Source organism: Zea mays, chromosome 3, assembly GCF_902167145.1.
Source record: "Zea mays cultivar B73 chromosome 3, Zm-B73-REFERENCE-NAM-5.0, whole genome shotgun sequence".
In the NCBI taxonomy this organism is placed as follows: Eukaryota; Viridiplantae; Streptophyta; class Magnoliopsida; order Poales; family Poaceae; genus Zea; species Zea mays.
The window spans coordinates 206,414,727-206,440,853 of record NC_050098.1 but is presented as its reverse complement, the minus strand read 5'-3'; the positions used below and the strand labels follow the sequence as shown (position 1 = coordinate 206,440,853).

Here is a 26,127-nt window from a genome sequence, read left to right as displayed (position 1 = left end):
AAGTTTGAGGTCAATCACGGTCCAACTAGTTTTAAACGAGCCGTCCCAGGCTATCGTGTCGTGTCGTGCGGTCGTGCCGGACGGCCTAAGACCCACCTTATAACAGAGCTCGAAAATAACTTATTTTTCCTATTTTTGTTGCTTACTCTATTTTTTAAATAGAACTCGAAATAGCTTGAAAGTGAGTCATATTTTTTGTAACAGTGCTCGTTACTTTCAAAATAAACAGATAGAAGTTCAGTGTTTTATTCTCGTTCTTTCGAGTTCAGTTTGTACTCAGCCACTCAGGTCTCAGGCCCTCAGCGATCTGCACTTTGCCTAGGGAAAGCCCATTGGTTCTTGGATAGTGGGCCCCGATCACGCCTTTACAAGGCCTGCCAAAGTGAGCCCAAAATTGTCGGGGCCGATCAAATCAAACCCATCGCATTACCACACAAGGCCTTTCTAAGTTCGACTTAATAATAATAATCACATACAGTAAATCATTCGATCTCCACCGGCCTCCTCCAATGACCGTAGCCGGAGCCATCCGCCGCCGGCGAGCACCGCGGCCCCATCTCCCTCTCTTCGTCCTCGTCCTACTTTTCTCTACTCTAACCCCACGCACTTCGGCGCTCCGCGTCCCGCTCCGCCAGGCAGCAACCCTCGTCTCCCTCTCCCATTCGCTCCTCTCCCGCGTCGCCATCACACGTGCTGCTCGTGGGGACGCCGCGGCGGCCGCACGCGTACGGCGAATCGCTTCCCTGCTGTCGTCCCGTGGTGCGTGGGGACTCGGCTGGGACTACCTCCGCCACTACGCCTTCTCCTCAGCCACCGGATGCGGCCTCTCCTGCGCAGCCGCCGCTTCTCGTCTCATCGCCGCTGCCGCGGAGGCCTCGCGCCTACGTTCCGCCACTGACGCTGCGCAGTGGATGCGCCTACACTACGGCGACATCCGCGACGCCGCCGCGCAGCTCCTGAACGGGCTTCTCCTCGCCTTCTCCGAAGAGGTAACTGACCTATTCACTCGTGGTGCCTCTGATTCACACATTGCTCTGTCGATTTGTGACATTTGTTGCGGTTTAGGGGCCATTGAGAGAGGTGTTCATGGATATTAAGTGGGAGGTGGAGGAAGGGGAATTGCTGAAGGATTGCCTGGAAGTGGGAGCTAAGGACTTAAAGGGTTTGCTTGTCATTGCCAAAGACCTCTTCGCTGGTGTTTCAAGGACTTCTACGCAGCATAGCGAGCTCTGAGGTTTGGTGACTTTAAGTTGCCTTTTCTGATCGTTTCAGGAACTCACGCATGCTTGTGTAATTTAGTTTACTTTAGAAACCTGATGTTGATCCGTACAGAAACTAAACCCTTGTGATATCACTGTTGTGTCTGCTACTAATGGGCTTTGAATTTTGAGCTGTGCATAATTTTGCTAATCTGAATTCATTTGTGATCATGGCACTACCAATAACTTTGGTCCTTTTTTTCTCAATGCACATGCTATTTTATTGATTTAGTGGAAATGTTGCGCACGAAACTGTCCTATGCAAACATTGGATAGAGATAATATTAGATGTAGTTATTCTCCATTTGGGTATTTAAATAAAAGCTGCAGATATTTGCATTGTGGTTTGTGGATTTTGAATGTAAGAGCTTAGGATATGCCGTTTTTTGGTATTAGGAGCTCATACTTTTTATCCAGAAATGGATGATTCTGTTGCCAAGAATTTAATATATATAAAAGGTGAATCAGCCATGCTGCCCACAATATGTCCTATAGCTGCCTTTCCAATTTATGTTTGCTCCTTTTTCTCTCCAAACAAGGAGGTATTGAAAGCTAAGCTAGTACCAAAACAAACCCAACATGTTTAAAAAAAAATCTGCACTTACATTTGCATTTATATATCTTGGACTTTTGACACGATGGAGTTTTGTCATGAACAAAAACTTTTGAACTTGATTTGTATATGCCACTATGAAACATCTTTTAAGGAAAAAGAAAAGAAGCCTCGAGATGCATGCTAAACTTTTCTGTACCATAGAACAAATTCGCATTAGTTAGTACCAGGCATCTATCTGGCATTGGGTATATTGGAACCTAGAAATATTGTGTGATGAGCGGACGGGAAATCTTCTGTGATGGGTCGTTCAGTCAGTGTCTAAATTCTCAGATGGCTCGCCACTGGCTGATCCGAAATTATACTGTCACAACTAAATATTCATGCCTAGTAAAAAATACGACATCAGCATTGATTAAATTAGACCATGGTGGTAATAGAAATTGCTGTTACTTATCAAAGTGAACCGGAGAAAGAGATAAAAATTATTTTGTAAATAGCACCAATTGAATTACATAGCCATGAGAAGCCCAGACATTTTACTTTATGACATGTTCTGCAAGAAGAAAAAGTTCTTTTCAAACCAATGATAATTGTATTTTTTTGTTGCACCATGTTATATTTTCAGGCTTGAAGAAGAATATTTTTTATTTTTGCGAATGATGTTATATTATTTTTATGATCCTGTGCCAGATGAGTAATCACAATTCACAGAATGCTAACCAAAGCATGGAGAATAGAAAAAGAAAATTCAGAACTTTGGCTGTGTGCTGCAGTGTTCATGAATGTATCAGATCCTACTGTCTCATTGGACCCACTCCCTAAACATCGAAACTCCTATGCTTGGTGATACTGCCTGATGCACAGCTGTCTGTAAGTTAATATATCTTAAGATATTCAACAAGTTTTCTTTTTAAAGATAGGAGAAGAGCTACAGAACATTTATTGATATTCAGACATGAAAATAAATCTATTGTATCTTGAGTCCAAAGCTTGTGTAATCTGCATGCATATTATATTAATTGATGGCAGAGTAAAACAGCATGGCAACTATTCCCCCTCATTTCATTAGATCAGTGGGCTGTATGTAGAATTTATCACCTGGATACCCAAAAATACTGGCTGGTTGGTTCCCATGTAAACTTGAAAAACACATGAGTTTTGCTTCAGGGGGGAGGGGGAATAGAATAGGGCATATTTGCCAAAATCACTTCTTGCCTTTTTAGACCGTCTGCAGCAGTCTACCCATAGTCTACTCAAAGCACTGTTTTGCATTGTAGACTGCACTGTTCGCAGAGTGGAGTTTGAATATGGGTATGGAGATGGGTAAGCTGCAGGAGATAGTTTTATAATCTTACATTCAGGGTTGCAAACTGTTTGTTAACATTTTTTAACCAGTACCATACACATAAACATCACCCATTGTGCACTTCAACGTACTTTATGGTTTTGATAAATAGTCTCTCGGTTCCAAAATGTTGGTTGTTTTAGTTTTTATCTTAATTCAAACATCTCTAACTTTGACCATATATAACTCGACCTGTGGGGGTAATGCAGTCCCCGAGCATTACATTAAGAAGAAGACCTTTACATTCAGGTCAAGAAAACCACTGAACCCCTGCCCCACCCATACACAGCGACACGTAGCTCATGTGAGAACGACCGCGACTGGGGAATCGAACTCAAGACCCGATGAGTGCTAATCAAACTTTAAACCACCTAACCAACTCAGTTAGGGGCCCTTTTGCCCAAGTATATAGAAAATGCACCAACATCAAATTAGTTTCATTGAATATGCCCATTGACATATGTCATGACAGTTGTATTTATTTGGTATTGCATGTGTCAATATATTTTTCTACAAATTGGGTCACAGTTAGAGATGTTTGACTTGGAATAAAACTAAAATGTCCTAATGTTAGAAAGGATTATATGTACTTGCTGATATATCTTTGTGTTGAGCAGTTCTCTTGTCTACTACTCCCTCCGTTCTTTTTTATTTGTCACGTTTTAGTTCAAAAATAAACTAGCACATGACAGATATCCGAGAACTGAGGTAGTACATCTTGATTATCATACTACTGGAATTGCAACCAGGGCAACAAACCGGCAGTCAACATTTATGAACCACTCCCCGTATACATAAATGTTGCTTTTGGTGCACTTTAGGGTCGTACTATATACTCCGTAGTTCATTATTTCCTCATGTCCCTTCCCTAGCAAGCCAGTGATAATATTTGTTTGTACCTGTAACTGGGTGAAGTTGCCTCGGTTCCATCTGTCCCTCGTACCTCTGGTAAAGGACTTCAACTACAAGGCAACCCGTGTCACCTACAAGGCTACAAGACAATCCTAATTGCACGATGTGAATTCTGGAATTACTTAAGTTTAACTTTAACCAAACAGCATAGTCATAGTCATAGTCATAGGTAGTCAGCTTTGAGTTTGAAATATCTGACCTGTATATTGTTAGCTGAATACCAGTCTACATCATATGCGTGGGTTTGTGCTGGTAATGCTATTATGCTAATGTACCTACCCGCAGCAACTTGAGTGTTCGCTTGTACAGTTATGGGCTTTATGGCCGCTCCAAACTGAGCAAGTCTGGATTAGGCCACAATGAAGCATCATTACCATAAATCTAGTGACGATTGACTAGGCAACAATTGGTTCTTGTTAGTGCATCACCCATCATCATATTATTCTAGAGCTTCGCCCTGCGCTAATACCAAGAGGACGTCTGATACCTGCTTATGTGGGGTAGGTAATAATCTCGTTCCTTGTTTGGTGAAAATTGAGATGATGACTTGAAATGGCAGTGGTTGCTTTGCCGACGCATCACACTTTCGCTAGCAAAATCCATGAAAGTTTGGCTTATAGGTTCCATGAATGCATGCGCGCTGTACATCTGAAACTACTTTAGATTGGATCTTAGTTGTTCCAAACTACCTTGGCTGGACATTCTTAAGATGCATCGGTACAGAACTAAATGGAGTACGGCGAAGAGCCGATGTAGTGGTTGATACAGATGCGCTGTGCTCGTGATGAAAATGTCTTGTGGCTAAAGCCCTTTCTGGATCGCCAATTGCTGGGGGACTGTTTGATCGGTACGAACGGGGGGGAAGTCAAGGCAAAACAGCACCAAACCCATGTTCCGATCCGTGCGCCTGTACATGAATGCAGCTTGTTTCGGCTTTAAAAAACGCATTGAGGGTGCTCTGGCCGTACGCCATTTTCCCATAGGATGGAGCTGGACCGGTCGACTCCATGTACTGTACGTCTTTTACCTACATTTGAGGCTAATGTGCTCACCAACTCGATGCATTTATTGACGGATTGGATTCCCTTTAGATCTGCTTTTTTTTGTTGAAGCAAAAAAGTTTAAACAACTGGACTTTTTTTCGTTGCATTTGTCATTTGATTTTTTTTTACTCCAGCTACAGCTTGGCAGTTTGAAGCTAGCTAGCTGCGAGGTATTCATGGAGCAAGGTTCGTAACTGCTGATCGGGTTGTATTATTAGGATCTAATCATGTTGTCCGCCGAGAAAACCGATGGATGAGTTAAATCCCCTCTGTGATTTATGACTAGGAGGAGATTTAATCCCCACTGGTGTAACCTGGATACTTCTCTGTCGCTGTCGGTACATTACCTCCCACCAAAAAAAAATGCACGACCGCTGCAGTATACATCCGTCGGTGTACAGCATGACTTCCATAATGCTGCGGTAGCAGCAGGATGTAGCGTTTTATTTATTGAAGGGAAAAAAAATCAGGACGTAGTATCTACGGTGTAGTCCTGGTGTCTCCCAATACCCTACCTATATATACGCAGTACATGGATTGTGCTCGTATTCTGAGAAGTCGATGCTACCAGACGTCGCCGAGGCTGGCATGGACCAGCGGCAGCTAGGCCGGCGGAATGCGCTCTGATTTTTGCCCGTGGACTGGAAGAGCCTGGCACGCGCGGTCGTAAATTCCGTGACCCAAACCGAATCATGCATGCACACCTGGCTGGCTGCGCGCCTAGCTAGGCGCGCACGCAGATCGCCCGACGCCCGGTGAACCTTCCTTGCGAGTTCGCAGCCCTCCTCCTTGTTCTCACGACTATAGGCGTTTAAACACGCGTCCTTGGATCACCGAAATGGCCGTGTCGCCATGCTCGCTAGGAAGGGAAGGGCAAGGGCGTCTGTTGTTTAGTTAGTCAGAATGCTGTAGAGTGCGTGCGCGTGCACAGCAACTCAGCGAGAGGGTTAGGGCTGGGACGTGCGCGGGTGGCCCCCGCGGTTGGGAGGAGTAAAGCGCCGCCGCGGCAGGTTCCCCCCGCGCCCGCGCGTCATGTGCGCCTGTAGGCTGGAGGCTGGAGCTCGCTCTGGGCGGCGCGGAATGCCGGCCAGCTCACTGGATCAGGTGGGGCCGGGGCCAGGCTGCGTCGGGCACAGAAAAAATGGTTCTTTTTTTTTCTTTTCTTTTCGGAGAGGGGTGGGGCTGCTGTACCGTCGGCGTTTCGGCTTGAAGGAGCTTGAGCTCTCTTCTGACGTCGTTAGTACCTCCTTCCTCCTACCGACATTAATGGAGATACCCTCGCCGTGCCTCTCTCGACGCACTTGCGTTGCGTGGTACATCGCCCGAGATGCGCTGCGCTGCTTTCTGTCGGTAGAAAGCCTTTTTGTTTCTTTTGCGTGGTATACTTGTGTGTCTTTCACTGGGATCATCAGCCTTGCATTGGGCGTACGTGGCCGTGTCCTGGCCTGGCCTGGCCTGGGGAATTCAATGAAGTGACTAGATCCGTACGTCTAAGTTCTAACCCCGGCCGGCCGGTAGTAAAGTTGAGTTCCGCCACCGTCGTCGGTAATCGGGTCCCTCGGCTCGGACCAGGGCATGCAGCAGGGATGACTGATGAGGGAGCGCACATCCACTGGCAGCGGAACGACATGGCCACGTTTCCGCAATTGAATGCGCGGCGGCTCCCAGAGCTTCCGCTTCCAACTTGAGCTCGATCGGTGTGGAGCGCGCGCCCGGCCCACGCCGGCTGGACACTGCGCTGCATGCCACTTATGTGCAGTGCAGGCGGCGACTGTGCGTGCACTCGCTACGCTAGCTCCTCCATCCCTGGATTCCCTGCACACTGCACCACCGCGCTGCCGCCGTCCTCGCCCTGCTCCTGCTGCCTATATATACTGCCGCGTGACTCGCAGGGACGGAGCAGACGTTGGCCGCCCGCCATTGGTCCGCCGATATCTCTTTTTCCCTCTCTCTCCTTTTCTGCTTAAGTTCCCGTCCACGAGAGCAGGTAGTAGTAGCTACTAGTAGCTAGCAAGTCGGCCAGCACGCTCGCTCGCTCGCAGCAGTCGCTAGCCAGACAGCATTGGCGCCGGCCCGCGCGTGCGCGCCATGGAGGAGGCGAGGCAAAGGCGGCGGCTGTGCCTGTGCCTGCTGGTGGCGGCCGTGAGCTGGGCGCTGCTGGCGGCGGTGGCGCGGTGCGACCCGCAGGTGCCGTGCTACTTCATCTTCGGCGACTCGCTGGTGGACAACGGCAACAACAACTACATCGTGTCGCTGGCGCGCGCCAACTACCCGCCCTACGGCATCGACTTCGCCGCCGGCCCGTCGGGGCGCTTCACCAACGGACTCACCACCGTCGATGTCATCGGTAAGCAGCTAATAGCCAGCTGCTAGGCCGGCGGCGGTGTGCATGCGTGGTCGAGCTCGATCGAGCAGGTAGACCGACCTGGGATTTATTAATACGTAGTACGTTACGTACGTACGCGCGTCGGTGGATAGAGACACGTACGCAGGTAGATCTGTACAGGAGCCAGGATAGAGATGGTGACATGCATGGAGAGATCCACTCCCATGTAGAGATGGCAATGGGTAAATACCCACCGGGTATTACTACCCCATACCCATACCCACGACAAAAAAATAACCCCACCGGGTCACCCATATACACTGGTGGGTATGGATTTACCCCCATACCCATACCCACGTGGGTATGGGTCACACATCGGGTCACCCGTACCCACAAAAATTAAACATCTATCAAAATATTATATTATACAAATATCAAGTATATCCATCTAAATACCATTACAAAATTTCTAGCATCATTTAACCATCCATTCAACACACATTGGGTGAATTACATGTTCCATTACATGGTCATTAAATTGTCGTTAAGCCTTCTATGACATAATGACCTAAAAGATTATTAAATAGTAAAAAAGATGGATGACTAAAGTCTAAGTTCATGCTTGGGCTAAGTTTATATTGGGTATTTTATACCCACGGGTTAACGGGTATGGGTGAAGGTGGAACGTTATAATACCCGTTTACCCATTGGGTGAAGATTTTTGCCCAATAACAGACCCACGGGTAGAATATTTAGCCCACATACATACCCTAATGGAGTAAATACCCATCGGGTATCGGGTCGCGGGTACCCATTGCCATCTCTACTCCCATGCATGAGCACACCACCGCCTACTATACGTTCAGTTATGCTTGCTACTATTAGAAAACCCTGCACGAGCCACTCGTGCCTGAATAATAAGCAGACGACGTACGTGTTTCGACAACTTCAATTCGATCGACCAGGACGACAGGTGCGCGTACGTGTTTAGTTTTCTCACCGTGCGCAATTTGCACAACAGCTCAACTTCTGGGTTTCGACAACTTCATCCCGCCGTTCGCCGCAACGAGCGCGGACCAGCTCCTGGGCGGCGCCAACTTCGCCTCCGCCGCCGCCGGCATCCGCGCCGAGACCGGCCAGCAGCTGGTATGTATACACATATCCATACCATATCACTGCCAACACTACGAGCTGAGCTATAGCCAGACGATGCTACCGAATGAATGCAGGGCGGGCGGATCCCGTTCGCGGGGCAGGTGCAGAACTACCAGACGGCGGTGCAGACGCTGGTGAGCATCCTGGGCGACCAGGACACGGCGTCGGACCACCTGAGCCGGTGCATCTTCAGCGTGGGCATGGGCAGCAACGACTACCTCAACAACTACTTCATGCCGGCCTTCTACAACACGGGCAGCCGGTACACCCCGGAGCAGTTCGCCGACTCGCTCATCGCCGACTACCGCCGCCACCTGCGGGTGCTGTACAACTACGGCGCGCGCAAGGTGGTGATGATCGGGGTCGGCCAGGTCGGGTGCAGCCCCAACGAGCTGGCCCGCTACAGCGCCGACGGCGTCACCTGCGTCGACCGCATCGACGACGCCATCCAGATGTTCAACCGCCGCCTCGTCGGCCTCGTCGACGAGTTCAACGCGCTCCCAGGCGCGCACTTCACCTTCATCAACGCATACAACATCTTCGACGACATCCTCGCCAACGCCGCCTCCTACGGTAGGTAGTAGCGATATGATGGTCTATAACTGGATCGGACGACGACGACGAACGATCGATCGCCTTCATCTGATCCTACGTGGCGCGCGTGCGCATGCAGGGTTCACGGTGACCAACGCCGGGTGCTGCGGGGTGGGCAGGAACAACGGGCAGGTGACGTGCCTGCCGTACCAGGCGCCGTGCGCCAACAGGGACCAGCACATCTTCTGGGACGCCTTCCACCCGTCGGAGGCGGCCAACATCATCGTCGGCCGCCGGTCCTACCGCGCCGAGTCGCCCAACGACGTCTACCCGATGGACATCAGCACGCTCGCCTCCATCTGATTCTGATTCTCATCCCTCCATAAATATAAACATAAAAATATATGATATAATCCACCCACCACTGCGCAAAGGCTGCAATATTAAACAGGGCTCCAAGAGGAGGTAGCCGTGCAATTCTTTCCTGTGTACAAGCTCGCGCCTTATCTGTAATTTTTCATGCTTTCATACATTTGCATCGGGTACTTAGAAAATATCCGATCGAATCACTTTTTTTTTCGTTTTCAATTCTCATGCACACCTGAATTCCGCGAAAGATTCCACAAGTACACCACCAGATTTGCAGCTTCATTCAAACCATGCTCTCTCTCTCATGGCCCCATGCCATCTTTTGATTCTTTTCTTGAAGTGTTGGCAAGGCCAGACGTAATGATCAAACAAACACGCACGCGTACCATGTCTGCACTGCACAAAGTAATCACACGAGCCAGGCATCAGGCTGCTTCGGTTATCCATTCGCATTGCTTCGCCTTCACCCCATCTGAATTCTGAAGCCCTATGGACTGAATCCCTTAAGTCACAGCGCACGCTAAGCTGCTATGCCCTCTTGGCTTCCTGTTCAGCCTGCACCAGTTTCAAATGCTTCTCCGTCAGGGAAACCCAAAAAAAAAAAAAACAAGGCGCGTAGCTAAGACGACGAAGAAGAAAGAACTCACAGCTCGGATGATCCTGTCGAGCGCGTCGGGCCCGTGCGTGTCGATGAAGCGCTCGACGGACCTGCGCGCGTCAAGGCTCGTCATCTGCAGCACCCGGCGGTGGCGCTCGCTGTAGCTGGGGCTCACGTAGCTGCCGATCTTGAAGTAGCGCCGGACGTGCGCCTCGTAGATGTAGGCCGCGCCGTTGAAGATGGGCAGCACCAGCCAGCAGCAGAACAGCAGCTTCATGTACGGCCACGGCGGAAACCTGACAAGTAAAAAAAAAAACGGCCGATGAATTCTTGGGGGCTCGCTCTGCCAGCGCGCGGGCGTGTCTACCGGAAGAAGAAGAGAACATATCTAATGCACATGGAAGATTGGTGCACATGGTGCACATATTAAATCATCACCACTTATTTTAGATCTAACGTCTCTAGTTGTTTGGTATATTTTGCTAAAAACACCCTCCAACGTGGTGGTGTGTAGTGGTGGAAGGTGTTATTTACAAATTGAATGATCAACTAGAAACGTTAGATCTAAAATAAGTGGTGATGATTTAATATGTGCACCATGTGCACCAATCTTACATGTGCACCAGATATGTCCTCGAAGAAGAAATGGATCTTACCACTGCAGGACTTTCCAGCATGAGAGCTCGAAGAGGGCGATCAGGGAATACAGGACCCAGTAGGTGAGCCACTGCTGATCGTCCAGGGAAGAAGGGCTCTCTATGGCGCGCATGGACGCGTAGCTGTTAATTTGGAGGGGCGAAAAAAAAAACTCAAAACACGCTACTGTGGAGATAGATTCTGTCTGAGCAAGGAGTGGATTGCTACTTACAGAGGATAGAGTAGCATGATCCCTGGCCTGATCCGGTGCAGAAAAGAATTATGGAGACGGTCAGAGTTCATATGAACCAAAGAAGAGAACAAGGCCAGTAGGCTTTGGGACACCCAAATGTTTCCAGGACTTGGTATTGAGACATAAACATTCCACGCACTTACCCAACAAGGGCGTCCAGATTTCTAGCAAGGGTGCCAAGAACACCCATGATTCCGTCGTCGCGACTTGCGACCGGATTGCCCTAGGCCGGGTTTCTTGATCTCCTCCTTGCGAGAAGCTTGGCCTGACGTTCTTGATCTCCTTCCCGTTTTGCGACAGTGTAGATGACAAAGGATGCGTAGATGGATTTATACTTCTGTGATGGTTATTTTAATATTATTGGGATCAGAAGGGGAAGAAAGGCATCCGTGCTGATACCTTGCAAAGTCTTCTTTACTCTTGGTTCAAGGAAAGTAAGAACATAGCAGTTGGAATTTGGAAAGGTCTGAAGCAACTGCGTGCATCACCAGTAACCTTTTTCCTGTGTCGTAGGATCAGGGGGCTCCCAACAGTGAAGCTGCACAGGTTTTTTTAGTGCGAATCAAGGAGCCAGCTGGCAGCAGCTATCATTTGCACAGCAGCTGATTACCATAAAGGCCAAGAGTGGTGAATCTGGGAAAGGAGGACCATTTCATTCTGAATGTTCACTTCGACTATCTTTCAAATTTAAGAAAGCCAAAAAGGTGAAACATGCAGCTTTGTAACAGCAGCGACTAATAATTGCAAATCAATCAAGAGCAGCATCCAAAAGTTTGCATGATGGTTTACAGAAACTGGCTGAAAGTAAATTTTATGCTTTACTTTCAAGCTTAAATAGTACAGTGCACCGCCTGTGAAATCGAACTGCTGCCCATCAAGTAAGCCTTAGAAATTGAATGCCCACAAAACACACAAGTAGTTACAATCTGTACAGTTGAACTCTCAAGCTTTTTTTCAGATATGGCATGACATGGAATCAAACAATCAAATAACCTTGCACATTTGACCGGCAAAATTACAAGAGTAAAGCAATCCATCAATTGCTAAACTAACATGCTCAGAAATGTAGAGCTCTTACAAGTTTCCTGTGCCTGACTGTTTGAACACTGAAAAACTCCAGAGCTATCTTCAACAAGGACACCTTATTATTATTTTTTCTTGCTTTTCACTATAATATAACTGAATTGATACCGCTGTCAACTGAAAATTTGGTGGAGTATAGCAGTTTGGAATGATCATTCAGGTTTTGACCTGGATTCAACATGGTATTAGTATTAGCCCCTGCAACCACCCCAGGCCTAGACCATGTTTCAATAGGCGGAACTGAACCGGAACTGGCCCTTGGATTGTCGCTTTCATTTTTTGACATTTGAGCAGCATCTCTTCCCATTCTTTTACTAAAATCAAGCACCTGAGGACCAACTGCATCACTAAGTGACCAACCAGGTGAATGGTTCACAATGTTTGGGCCCATAGACATAAAATCCTTTCTACCTGTAACAAGTTGTCTCTTTGCAGGTTGTTGTGAAACATTATCTGCTGCATAAACTGTTCTGTTGCTTATTGGCTTTGCAGGTGGCTGTGAAACATTATCTGCATAAGCTGATCTTATTGGTTCGACAAAGCTAGCAGCCTTCCTACCATCTGCATTTGTAAGACTGCCCGCACAAGCTGCTCTGCTTGTCGAAACAGACTCATTAGCCAAACCAGTTGTAAGAGAAAGACTCAGACCAGGAGAAGAGCTTCTGGACAACGAATTATCCGCACCATACTCAAAAAAGGATATGACAGATGCAGAAGATGACTTTGCGCCAGGTATCTGGTAGGGTTGGCGAATAGGCATAGAACTAGGATCATTGTAAGACAACAAAGTGGAATTCTGATATTTTTCCTTCATGCTTGCATTTAGCAATGATTTTGGAACTGGGGAAGATTGGTTCACCGCTGGACCCACAAAACACTGATCTTTCCTAGTGTGTGCTGCAGGAGTCCACAAATGAGACTGTTGATTCTGAGGAATGCTTATCAAATGAGGTGGTTGATGAAGCTCTAGATGCCTGGTTTGAGAGTTGGCGCTGACCATAGCTGCCTTATCGAGTTCAGCTTGGCAAACAAACTGATTACCAAAATTCCAAGTGCAACCTTTCACTGTTGCAGAACTATTTGTTGGTTGTGGCCTTTGGTCATGGAGTTCATGTAAAGTAGTATTTTGCCCTGGCACACTATTGTTCGGAATCCTTGCCAAAAAATCTGAAGAATTGTTTAGATGCACTCTTTGTGTCACAGAATTCTGACAAGGGAACGATCTCTTTGGGGGTAACTGACATGAAATTGTGGATAGGCGGCTTGCTTCAATGGCAACATTGTTAGGACTCACTTTATCCATGGTCGATACGTTATGATCCTTGCTATGCGAGCAAACTGAGACGGTCTTACCCATCAAACGAACCGTGGGTTGCTGCAGATGATGATCACCTTGGCCCCCATAATCATCCAGAGCTGGTCTCTTAACTTGAGAGCTGCCTAGACCAATCTGTTTCTGACCTTGCATTACATAGGTCATGCCACTCAACAACTGTTGTTTCTGATATCTTACTGTGTTCATGGACTCTGCATTACTAAACCTGTTTTCACCTATCTTTGCATTGTAGTTTAAGATCTCCATTCTTTGAAGGCCCGGTAGCTTCATAAAAGCCATTCCAATGTTAGCAGGACTGAAAATTGGGTCAAGTTTTGAGTGCGAGGTACCCTGGTTATCTGTAGATAGTGCCGCACATGGATCCACATGTTTCTTACTTCCATTGCACATATTAGTTCTGAAGTTCCCAGATCTGGTAATTGGGATGCATTCCTTGGCAGGCAGACTTCTGAATGAAGACACGTCATTTGAATCAACACTTGTGCTGAAAACTGTACGTGATACTGCAGAGGGCAACACACTAGCTTGATATGAATGGTTGGCAGGCGCAGGTAGTGCAGCCACTGTATCAGTGATATCAGTACTCTTGCACTTAACTGGTGCATCTTTGTATTTAGTTTCTTCAGTTCTGGTTCTCATGGTAGGTGGACTGCTAGTAGAATTAGAACCATGTTTTTTTATTTCCTGAGAGCAGTTTTTGTTCACATCAAAACAACCCTGCAGAGGGTTACCAGAGCCATATTTTGACCTCAGAACAGAATGAGAACCCAAAGCACACACTTCAGCAAGTTTTAACTGCATATCACCAAGACCTGGTTTCACCATATTGATGTTCTTATGATTTGGCACGCCATCAATCCCAACAGTGGAAGGGTAACTCCCTTCCACATCACTGTGGGAGATGCATGCTGGCTCATTGTCTTCACTTTTCACCAAGTCTTCAAGAGGAGATGGTGTATGAGCAGTGATGTCAGATGCATCAATCAGCCGCAAGGGTACTGCTTCTGGTATAGAATCTGCTTCGGTTTGATTTGTTATAAATGATTCTTCTATAACAGTTGGAAGTTCATGAACACCAGTCCGAAACATAATCTTGGAGCTTTCTAATTCGAGGAGAGGGAGATCCCCAAAGATATCATCTTTGGTCCCTGTGGAAGTTTTCACCATTTCATAGCCACCATTTGTAGGATTATTAGTTGAACCATTGACTTCTATGCCTTGCTTATTTACAGAGGAGGTCACTTCCTTTATCCTGAAGAGGTTACTGTCCATTTCACTAGAAGGGTAGGTTCTTTCTCTGCTTCGTTTATTCACGCTGTTTTCATGAGTTGGCTTGCGTTCACGTGCCTCTTCCAGTTTCTTCCTTGGTTCAAGTTCTGTACTTGTATGGACAGTAGAACTTTTATGCTTCCTCAGCAATGCCATATGCAACTTGTGTTCATGCAAACGAGATGTTGACTGAGGCTTAGCAGTTCTCTCCTGTTAATGAACACATATTACTTAATATATGAGCTGAAAATAATGAGTGAAGCTTATAGATTGGTTAAAAACAGTTCAAGAGAATATACTATCGTGAATGCATCTACAATACATTTTGTTACACTATCTCTAGCACAAAAGAATGATAACATGATTTCTTCCTGGAAATGCCTAGCTGGTGGAGAGTAGTTTACTTCAGATAAGTTGAATTATGGCTTACATCTCACCAGAGTTCTAGAACATGACCATGCAGATTGAATTACTGTCCTCAGCATGGAGGGGGGGGGGGGGCATCATTATTCATTTAATAGGCTCAGTGTTTAAAGATGGTAACACTCCACTAGCATTAATTAATCAAGAACAATATTCTACAGCAGGAAATTCACAACTTTTTCAACCAGCTACGTTGCACAATGCCATTATCTGGGCATTGTTCAGTACATTGCATGCAGCTTAGATGTCTACAGGACCAGATTTCTTGCACATTGTTGATTGTTCAGTACAATGTGCTTGTGGCTCACCCTAAAGGTATAAAACCTACCAGCCCACCAAGCTAAAGCACATGCAGCCATGAAGCAGAGCCATACCTTGTTCGTCAAAAAGGACCTAACACGCCGCCGTTTCCTGGCCCTCTCGCCCGTGGAGCTCGAGTGAGATCCCTTCCTCTTGGTCCCCTTCCGCAGCCCACCGCCGCGGCAGCCGGCTGCCGCAGCCTCTCCGCCCTTGGCGCCAGCCAAAAGCTGAGCCTGCCCCGCCGCGAGCTCGTGCTTCCACCACCGTGGCAGCGGCTTCCGGTCCATCTGCGGGAACCGCGGCGGCAGTTCCCCCTCCCCTTCGCTGCAGCAGCCACCGACGAATGGGTAGCACTCGGCCGCGTCGACAGCCCGCATCCTCATGGCGTAACCCCTTCGCATTCAGTCGAACAGGTCAGCCACGTACGCTAGGGAACACCCCCGCTCGTGTCAAAACACAGCAGCCATGCCAAACTGTCAGAAGACGAAACAGAAGCTCGAGCCGGTAAAAACGGAGAAAGACGCGCGCGCTTACCGTATGGAGAATGGCTCAGCGGCGGCGGGCTTCGGCATCCTGCCTTCCTCTCACCCGGGGCGCAGGTGCGCTCCGCCGGCGAGAGATGGGGATGGGGGTCTGAGCCTCTGGCGAGGGGGAGAGCAGCTCGAGGCTCGAGCTGGGAAGGGAGAAGACGGAGGTGGCGAAAAAGAAAAACAAAAGGCGAGTCCAGAGGAGCGGTGCGTGGGGCAGACCGGCAGAGGTGCTGTGGGTCCCGGCGCGCGGCGGATTGGACGTCAGGGTTCACCGAGTCGCCTGCTTTCAATTACTGCTCTGCCTCGTGAAGCGCGCGTGTTCTTCTTTGGTGGGGCTGGCCGCGACCGCGCGTCGTGTACGCTGCGCGCTGTGGTGCCGCGGCGGGCCGTGGGCCGGACCGGGCGCGCAGGCGGCCTTGCCCTCCGGGTATCCCGCGTCCGCGTTACAAGATTTCAAAGTTTTTCAAGACTGCCATAGAATAAAATAAAACTTGAATAAAATATCCAATTTAATATGAAATTTTGTATTAAAATTTTATAAATTTTATGAATTCTAGAGAGTTGGTAACTACGATCAAATATGTTTTTTAAAACTATATTATCACATCATCAAAACTCTCAATGATACTGACTTTACGGTCTTTTGGCGAGCGGTTGAGCTACGTCGGGATGCTGTGTGCAAGATATTTTTTTGGCATAGTTTTGCTAACAATTTTTAGTTGTTTTTATTAACCGTTCATTTTTTAAAATAGCTTCATACATGAAACTTTTTTCTATAGTATAAAAAAATGGAAACATGTGAAACTAGAAAGATACATTTTTTACATATTTATTCTTTTTTTCTCTCTTAGCCATGTATGAAATCATTGGTGAAATTGTTTTATAAAATAGTTTTCCTAAAAATAAAATAGCTCAACTTTAACAAGAAAGCTCCTTAACAAATTAATACGGGTGAGCTATACTAAATAAGACAAAAAATATAAGGGCAATTGTGATTATATTGGTCCGGCAATTGTAATTTTACTTCTCGATTTTCAACCCGTCGTTTGCCCTCCCCTTAACACCGCTAATGAAAATTAAAATTAGTGATTAAAAAATATAAAAAATAAGGGGTGAAATAACAATTACAAGGTGAGATAATAGTATAATCACAATTAATCATGAAAATTTCAACATTATTTTCATAATAAATTGTGATTATACTCTTCTTTGGTTTTACAATTATGATTTTACCCCTTATTTTTTTAATAATTCTAATTTTCACTAACGGTGTTAATTAGGAGGGGCAAACAATAGCTTCATTTTTAAATTAAAGGGGTAAATCACAAAGTTCAAATCGAGAGGTGAAAATCACAATTGCAATGCCAAAAAAATGTATAATCATAATGACCACAATATATAAATGGTGTGTATTAATGACAGCGCCAACAACATCCAAAAGTTTAGGCTATACAGGAGGAATGAGAATGGTGTACAGTTAACTAAACATATAGGCCAAGCATCAGAAGCTCGACCACAAAGACTGTTGAGCACCCCTTCGACTGCCAGCCAAGCATACCAAAAATATTTCATGCATATCTCGATCCATTCGGTTGGTCACAACAATCAGTTCTTTGGCATCCCACATTTAGAATTGTTCGTTTAAGTAGCACAAAAGAACTCTGCCTTGTTTTTTGAAAGCATCAGTTGTACAAGTGAAGAGAAAAAACTACTCGTTCATCACGACTGACTACTACAACAAAGCATGGTAGCTCTGTGAGTTGCCATTAAGTCAAAACAGATGAATAGTTACAAGTTAGCGCTGAAGCAATCAAGGATTCAAAGGAAGCAACCTGCAATCTAAATAAGACCACTCTCTATTTTTCATAAAAAAGGTGGTTTGGTTGAAAATCAAATTTCATTATATCCCTTTCTTCTACCTTCAATTTTATATCATATTTCATAAGGATAAATAATAGGGATAGGCTCTGGAACAGAAGTAATAAAGTACATAAAAACCGGCAATCTAAATATTCCTACCTAATATATGAGGACAGTCTTACCGATAATTCTAATGAGTTTTCTTGGAATTTTGGATCGAATCAAAAAAATCTATATTATGCTAACTCAAGAAAAGTAGATGTACATAGGGGCTTATACCCTCAGGAAAATACACCGTCTTCTTAAATTAAAACGTAAAAAAGATTTTTTTTGCTGAAAAATAATTTTCCAGAATAATTAATGTCCGTTAGGCACCTAATCCTTATGTCATAATAGATCTGAACACTTGCCTCTTATTGACTTCAATAACAGAGGGAATAATATGTATAGATATTCACACGTGAAGGATTAAAACATATCTCACAAAATATTAAAGCAATATCTCACAAATACAGGTGACAAGCACTGTGCACACATATACATAGTTAGGAAGTCGCAACGCAATACCTTATAAAACGAAACTATACAATTGAAAATATATTGATAACCATCAAAAGCCATAAAACAATATTACACATCAAACTATGGAGCACATGACTAGCTATATAACTTGGCCTATCATAATATAAACAATATTTTATAAGACGTTTAATATAAGGTAGAAGGTCAAAATAAATATAATACAATGTAATAGGGCTGGGCATTCGGTCTATTAGGGTAATTCGGTTCGGTCTATTCGGGGTTGTGAAATTTCGGGTTCTGAAAAATATGAACCGAAATTTTCAAAATTATTTTAGGAACCGAACCCGAATAGACTCACAATTTCGGTTCGGTCTATTCGGTCCACCGAATAGACTCGAATAGTAGAGATACTAGTATCTTTTGTTAAAATATATACAATAAATAATTAATTAAAAGTACTATTATTACAACAAATAATTATAAAAAATAGCATAGAGAGATATATACTATCATTAAGATGATATCATTATTTTTAGCTAATAAGTCCATAAATCATATAATAATACTGTCACATGTTAAGAGCTTTTTTATATTTCGGGTTATTCGGTCTATTCGGTTAGGAACCGAATCCGAACCCATACCCCGAAATATAGCACATATAGGAACCGAACCCGAAAACCCGAATAGACCGACAATTCAGTCTATTCGGGTTCGGTTCGGGTTCGATTTTCGGTTTTAAAATGTCCACCCCTACAATGTAATACAATAATCTCTACTATCTATTAAGACAATAGTGTAGATTCCTAGCACAACCATGCCCCCTGCTCGCCCTCCTCGGCTCCATGCACGCGCCCGCTCGTCGCTACTGTAAGGAAAATGGACCCCGGGCTATTTGGCTAAATAGATTTTGGTGTTTGATGATCAACGCAACCTGTGGACTAATATATTTGCTAATGTTTGTGTGTGTAGTTCACAGGATGCTAAAGTACCTTAGACCAAGACATTGAGGAAAGCAACACCTTAAAAGAAGACATTATGAAGATCAAGAGGAGTCCAAGAGAAGAAAGAAGTGTTGCCTGCGGACTGTCTATGTGAGGAGCACCGGACTGTCCGGTGCCACATGCCGGACTGTCCGGTACACTAGGGAATCGCAGCCCAACGACTAGTTCCAGGTGGCACTGTGCAGAGAAGACCACCGGACTGTTCGGTGTGGAGTTCGGACTGTCCAGTGTGAAAAGCCTGCAACGCCAACGGTCACCTGCTATGGCAGAGCAACGGCTAGGTGCACCGGACACTGAATAGTGCGCTGTCTGGTGCACCACCGGACTGTCCGGTGTGCCGTAGAGAGCAGCAGCTTTTCTCCAATGGCTACAATTGTGTTGGGGGCTATAAATACACCCCCAACCGGCCATTCCAAGGTGTGGGAGCCCAAGCAACATACTAAGGCATATAGTGCACATTTCCAAGAGCTCAAACACCCAAATGCTTAATAGAATCACTCGGTGATTAGAGTAGGTGCTTTGCGAAGTGCTTAGGTTAGTTAGACCACTTTAGCGCTTGATCTAGGTGAACCCTAGTAAGTTGAGTGAGTTTTGTAAAACCACACAACCCGTCAGCTCTTGCGCGAGCCGTTGTATTTGTACCAAGTGGGGCGAGAGTCTTGCGAGACCGTGACAACCGTGTTTATGTCACGGCCACCACCGTGTATCGGAGGGTACGAGGCCCACGGCATTTTCGACCGCAAGCTCGATAGTGGAGACGGCAGGGAGCGTCCGAGAGGAGCTGAAAGCGGAGCACCACTTGCGTGTGGAGAAGGTCCGTGGCTCTCTATGGAGTTACTCGACCGAGATGCTTGGCCCTCGCGTGGGCTTTCCTTTGCGTAGGGGCACCAACGAGGATTAGTCGGGACCTTGTATGGTTTCGGATACCTTGGTAAAAATACCGGCGTTATCTATGAGAGTTTGCATCTCTACCTTGCTCTTTAAGCTTCCACATTTATATTAAGCATTTAGGTTTCAATCTTGTCTTTCTACTTATATAGTGTAGATTGAAACTCAGCCATTGCGGTAGAGATAGCAACACTTAGACAAAACCTAGTTTGCACATTATAGTTTGATTATTTGCATAGGTTTTGATCTAGGAATTTATTTGTGGCCTAGTTTAGTGAAAGTTTTAGAAGTCCTAATTCACCCCCCCTCTTAGGCGTCACCTGTTTCCTACAAGTGGTATCGGAGCCTGGTTTGGCTCATTCGAAACGTTTTAGCTTCACCGCTAAAAGAGTCGACACTTTTTAGAGGAAGGGATGGATACGCACAGGCCATCACACTTCGACGGCACTAACTTCCTATATTATAGTGCTAGAATGGCTTGTTACCTAGAGGTCATTGATCTAGGTGTTTGGAGTGTCACTCGAAACGAGATGAAACCCCCTAAAAATCTTGAGAAATCCACCACGAGTGCGGAAAAAGAAATTCATTTAAATGCTAGAGCCAAAAATTGCTTGTATGAATCTCTTAGCATGGATATTTTTAATCAAGTATTTACATTGAAAACTGCTAATGAGATCTGGCTAAAATTGCATGAGCTCTATGATGGCACATCCAATGTCCGTGAGCAAAAATATTGCCTAGTCTTAAATGAGTATAATTCTTTTGCCATGAAAGATGATGAGCTCGTTAGAGATATGTATTCTCATTTGAATCTAATCATCAATGAGCTCAATTCTATTGGCATTAATAAGCTAGGTGATGTGGACATTGTGAGGAAGATTATCTCCCTGCTACCACAACGAAGATATGGGAGCATCATCACCATTCTTCACAACATGAAGGACTTGAGTACAATGACCCCGACCATCATGATTGGGAAAATCGCGGCCTTTGAGATGTCGCGAAAAATGTGTCGGGGAGAGGAGCCAACTTACTCGAGGTCATATGCTTTCGCATGTGATGAAAGGAAGGGTAAAAAGAAGGCTCCCACTCCAAGTTCCTAAAGTGAAGAAGAGGAAGAAGAAGAAAGTGATGATGAAGGAGATAATCAACCATCAACATCATCCTTCGAGGACGAATAAACAATCCGACGCATCGGAAAGGTAATGGGGATGATTCGCAAGATTAATCTAATGGGTGTGCCCCTGCAAGTAGAAGATCTTCTCTTTAATATTGACAGGAAAAGCAAAGAGAGAGAGGATGCTTCGCATGTGGGGAGAAGGGCCACTTCAGGGATAGCTGTCCAACTATGGCCGAACCCAAAATGGAGAGGAGCAAAGGCAAGGCGCTAACAAGTGTCAAAACTTGGGATGATTCTTCAAGCGAAGATGAACCTCCAAGGACGTGCAACCACCGATCCTTATCACGCTCCATCACGCAAATGCCTTATGGCAAGAGGTAAAATGAGCATTCCATCCTCTAGTGATGAAAATAGTAGTGATGATGAAGGTGAGGGAAAACCCTCCATAGATGAGCTTGCGGAAGCCGTTAAGTTTTTCCAGGATGTTTGCACTAAGCAAAAAAACTCAATTTAAAACATTGAAAAATAAGTTAATTAGCTCTCAAAATGATTATAAAGGTTTGCTAGAAAAATTTGAAACTTTTGCAAACTTAAATAGTGAGCTATCAACTAAAATTGAGCTATTAGAATCTAGTGCTCCATCCGCAGCTACCAATGATGGCCTTATTAAAAAGAATGAAAAACATAAGGCTAAGTTAGCTAGCTCCCAAGATACTATTGAAAGTTTGCTAGAGAAAATGGAAATTCTTAGCATACACAATAATGAGCTAACTACTAAGCTAGAAAAAATCGGTAGCACCCCAGGGGCATCTTTAATTGAAATTCATAAATTATTAAGAAAGATGCTTCTACTTCCTGCTTTGATTTAATTGATGATTCTAACCCCTACAGCCAAGTTCGTGTTGAGAATATTGTTGTAGAAACATGTTTGGATAAGGTTGCAAAGGAAAATGAGCAATTAAAGCAAGAAGTGGCCCGCCTTGGAAAAGCCTTGTATGACAAGAAAGGCAAAGCCAAATAAATCCAACCTCCACAAGATAACACCACTGCGGGAGTGAACAAGCCTGTGGAGGGCGAAACCGTGATTTGTAGGTTATGCCACAAGGAAGGCTATAAGTCTTTCCAATGCAAGGCGATGACCGGGGATAAGTAAAGGCAAAAGCTCAAGCAAAAGCCAATAAGCAAAATCTCCAACACCTACATCAAAAAGGTGGACAAAAAGGTAGCTACACCATATTTGATCAAAAAGAAAAAGAATAGAAAGGTGATAGCAATCAAGGCCAACAAGCAAGCCAACAAAGGGAAAGGGGCCAAACACATCTGGATGCCAAAAGAAATAATTTCAACCATGAAAAGCACCAAGAAGGTTTGGATCCCGAAAGAGAAGTGAGTAGTCGGAAGGACGTCAAAAAATTTGGAGACTTGGCAAAGTTGGGATGTATGTCATGGGATACATCATATTGGATCAAGCTTATTGCCAAGTGGGTTAGTGAATATTTTGGACCCAAATTTCCCCTCCCATGACTAAGGTAACTAGATTTTTGTATTCCTTATTTTTAGATATGTGTATCTATTTTCTTGTATCTACTTTTACCTTTCATGCCTAGTATTACATTTGGTATTTACTTTTGTTTAAATGCATGCATTTTAGGTAAATCACATGATAGGATTGCTTGTTTTCAATTCATATTTATGAGCAAACCTACATGGTTTAAACTGTTTAGTTAAGCACGACACATAGATTATTGAACATTCCTAAGTAAATGACACTTATGCTTTTTAAATCTTATATCCTACATTTGGTATCATTTAAGCTTATATGTGCCAAAGCTCGGATTATAGAAAATTTGCCCCTCTTGATATCAAATCAAAGTGCATGTCTCCTACAAGTATTCAAAACTTGTATGCACACAACTAGGGGAAGGTTACTCTATAATCTAAGACTTTGAGACTAATACCTGTTTTCAAGTCCATTTCATGTAGTAGTCTCATAGTAAGGAAAATGAAGTCCCCAAAGAAAGACAACAAGCTTCCACTGCAAATCTACGAGAATTTTTATGTCTCCAAGCCTGCCATTGGTCTTCAATTGGTTTGCAATTGACGTTCAATTGGTAACTTTGAGACTACATTTAGTAATTCTTACATGTCTTCTCCCGCATTTGGTTAGACTATATTTCATATCTTATACTTCTATGTTGCTATACATGCATAAGTGGTTAAATCATATTATGTTACTTATGCATATGGAAGTTAGTCTAATCAAATCATGTCTTGCATCTCTATTTTCACATGCTTTTTCCTAAGTAGAAGATCTCTGTCAGGGGAGTATTTCTTCGTCTCTAAAAAGGGGGAGAAATTTCTTTCTAAAGAGAACACTCATTTAGGGGAGTAACTATTTGGTGTTTCAATTGGTATCCTACAATTGGTATCAATTGACAATTCCTTTATGAGGGCAAGTCTTATTTGCTTCCTACATGTTTTAATGTATTCCTTTTCGGTGGTTGATGCCAACGGGGGAGAAGTTGTAGGGACCAAAGCAATGAAAACTGTATCAAACACCAAACACCACCAATTTAAAATTCTATTTCTTCGAGTGGTTTTTCAAGTGGTTTTGGATCTTTGGTCTAAATAGAAAGTAAGTGAATTATGGAGTTAGGGGGAGGCTTAAGTCCATAATATCACATTGTGGGGACAATCATGCATCCTAACAAGCAGATTGCATATTTTTCAATTAAATGTTTGTAATATTTGCTTGCTTTGGTTGTGTTGTCATCAATCACCAAAAAGGGGAGATTGTAAGGAAAATGGACCCCGGACTACTTGGCTAAATAGATTTTGGTGTTTGATGATCAATGCAACATGTGGACTAATATGTTTGCTAGTGTTTGTGTGTGTAGTTCACAAGATGCTAAAGTACCTTGGACCAAGACATTGAGGAAAGAAAACCTCAAAAGAAGACATTATGAAGATCAAGAGGAGTCCAAGTGAAGAAAGAAGTGTTGCCTACGGACTGTCTGTGCGAGGAGCACCGGACTGTCCGGTGCCACACGTCGGACTATCCGGTGCACCAGGGAACCGCAGCCCAACGGTTAGTTCTAGGTGGCACTATGCAGAGAAGACCACCAGAGCTGGTGTGGAGTCCGGACTGTCCGGTGTGAAAAGCCTGCAGCGCCAACGGTAACCTGATGTGGCAGGGCAACGGCTAGGCGCACCGGACACTGAACAGTGCGCTGTCCGGTGCACCACCAGACTGTCCGGTGTGCCACAGAGAGCAACAACTTTTCTCCAACGGCTACAATTGTGTTGGTGGCTATAAATACACCCCAACTGGCCATTCCAAGGAGTGGGAGCCCAAGCAACATACCAAGGCATATAGTGCACATTTCCAAGAGCTCAAACACCCAAGTGCTTAATAGAATCACTCGGTGATTAGCGTAGGTGCTTTGCGAAGTGCTTAGGTTAGTTAGACCACTTTAGCGCTTGCTCTAGGTGAACCCTAGTAAGTTGAGTGAGTTTTGTAAAAGCACACAACCCCTTGGCTCTTACGCGAGTCGTTGTATTTGTACCGAGTGGGGCGAGAGTCTTGTGAGACCATGACAACCGTGTTTGTGTTACGACCGCCACCGTGTACCGGAGGGAACGAGGCCCGCGGCGTTTTTGGCCGCAAGTTCGATAGTGGAGACGGTGGGGAGCGTCCGAGAGGAGTCGAAAGCGGAGCACCACTTGCATGTGGAGAAGGCCCGTGGCTCTCTACGGAGTTACTCGACCGAGGTTCTTGGCCCTCGCGTGGGCTTCCCTTTGCGTAGCGACACCAACGAGGATTAGTCGAGACCTTGTGTGGTTCCGGATACCTCAGTAAAAATACCAGCGTCATCCACGAGAGTTTGCATCTCTACCTTGCTCTTTAAGCTTCCACATTTATATTTAGCATTTAAGTTTCAATCTTGTCTTTATACTTATATAGTGTAGATTGAAAGTTAGCCATTGCGGTAGAGATAGCAACACTTAGACAAAACCTAGTTTGCACATTCTAGTTTGATTATTTGCATAGGTTTTGATCTAGGGATTTATTTGTGGCCTAGTTTAGTGAAAGTTTTAGAAGTCCTAATTCACCCCCCTATTAGGCGTCACCCGTTTCCTACAACTACCCATTGCTCGCTCCCCACTCCGCGCACGCACACACGCCCGCCCCATCGGTGCTCTAGCTCCTGCCACATCTCACGCAGGCTAGCATGCGCCTGCCCCATCCGCGAGCAAGCTCCTGCCGCATGCCCCATCTCATGCAGGCCAACCACATCCGCCGTCTTTGCCGTGCATGGCGGCCCGAGAGCAACCTCCAGCCGGATGCCGCATAGGCCAGCCGCATCCTGTCGGTGTTTCGACCCCGGGGGGTCCCTGGACCGACGAGTAAATTGTCGTTGCGTGTCCCAGCCCAGATGGGTCGGCGCGAGACGGGACACAAAGGGGGGAGAACAGTAAGGGGAAACCGCGGCCTTCATATTGTCCTGCGCCCAGGGCGGATGGATGCGCTTGCAGTAGGGGGTTACAAGCGTTCGCGTGGGAGAGAGAGAGAGAGAGCGAGAGCCTTATGCGTCGGCCCATTCTCCTGCGCGACCAACCTTCCATACGAGAGCCCTGGACCTTCCTTTTATAGACGTAAGGAGAGGGCCCAGGTGTACAATGGGGGTGTAGCAATGTGCTAACGTGTCTAGCAGAGAGGAGCTAGTGCCCTATGTACATGCCGTCGTGGCTGTCGGAGAGGTGTTGCTGCCCTGTTCATGTGATGTCGTGGCCGTCGGAGGAGAGCTG

General features: G+C 45.4%; 4 protein-coding genes across 7 annotated transcripts; 2 read left to right on the top strand and 2 right to left on the bottom strand.

Moving 5' to 3' along the window:
• Positions 1 to 451: 451 nt before the first annotated feature.
• On the top strand, positions 452 to 5,268 carry LOC100277713 (uncharacterized). Of its 4 annotated transcripts, none has more exons than XM_008674407.4 (3): positions 452 to 989; positions 1,066 to 1,234; positions 2,506 to 2,967. In XM_008674407.4, exons 1-2 carry the CDS (start codon positions 510 to 512, stop codon positions 1,231 to 1,233), a joined length of 648 nt encoding a protein of 215 aa, XP_008672629.1. In that variant the 5' UTR covers positions 452 to 509; the 3' UTR covers position 1,234; positions 2,506 to 2,967. The 4 variants fall into 4 exon arrangements, with proteins under 4 accessions (XP_008672629.1, XP_008672630.1, XP_020405228.1 ...); XM_008674408.4 differs by lacking the exon at positions 2,506 to 2,967 and adding an exon at positions 5,250 to 5,268 and having other exon boundaries at positions 461 to 989; XM_020549639.3 differs by having other exon boundaries at positions 461 to 989; positions 2,441 to 2,967.
• A 1,737-nt stretch (positions 5,269 to 7,005) lies between these two features.
• On the top strand, positions 7,006 to 9,803 carry LOC100283607 (anther-specific proline-rich protein APG). The gene is made up of 4 exons (NM_001156508.2): positions 7,006 to 7,462; positions 8,463 to 8,587; positions 8,671 to 9,169; positions 9,270 to 9,803. Exons 1-4 carry the CDS (start codon positions 7,204 to 7,206, stop codon positions 9,491 to 9,493), a joined length of 1,107 nt encoding a protein of 368 aa, NP_001149980.2. The 5' UTR covers positions 7,006 to 7,203; the 3' UTR covers positions 9,494 to 9,803.
• LOC103651242 (HVA22-like protein f) lies at positions 9,534 to 11,479 on the bottom strand. Its single transcript, XM_020550483.3, has 5 exons — positions 11,130 to 11,479; positions 10,966 to 10,992; positions 10,754 to 10,876; positions 10,147 to 10,393; positions 9,534 to 10,054 (listed from the first exon to the last, which is right to left on the bottom strand). The coding sequence occupies exons 1-5, from the start codon at positions 11,174 to 11,176 to the stop codon at positions 10,028 to 10,030; spliced, it is 471 nt and encodes a 156-aa protein (XP_020406072.1). The 5' UTR covers positions 11,177 to 11,479; the 3' UTR covers positions 9,534 to 10,027.
• Positions 11,480 to 11,840: 361 nt separating this feature from the next.
• LOC118476744 (uncharacterized) lies at positions 11,841 to 16,268 on the bottom strand. Its single transcript, XM_035966417.1, has 3 exons — positions 15,932 to 16,268; positions 15,472 to 15,790; positions 11,841 to 14,884 (listed from the first exon to the last, which is right to left on the bottom strand). The coding sequence occupies exons 1-3, from the start codon at positions 15,967 to 15,969 to the stop codon at positions 12,155 to 12,157; spliced, it is 3,087 nt and encodes a 1,028-aa protein (XP_035822310.1). The 5' UTR covers positions 15,970 to 16,268; the 3' UTR covers positions 11,841 to 12,154.
• Positions 16,269 to 26,127: the final 9,859 nt, after the last annotated feature.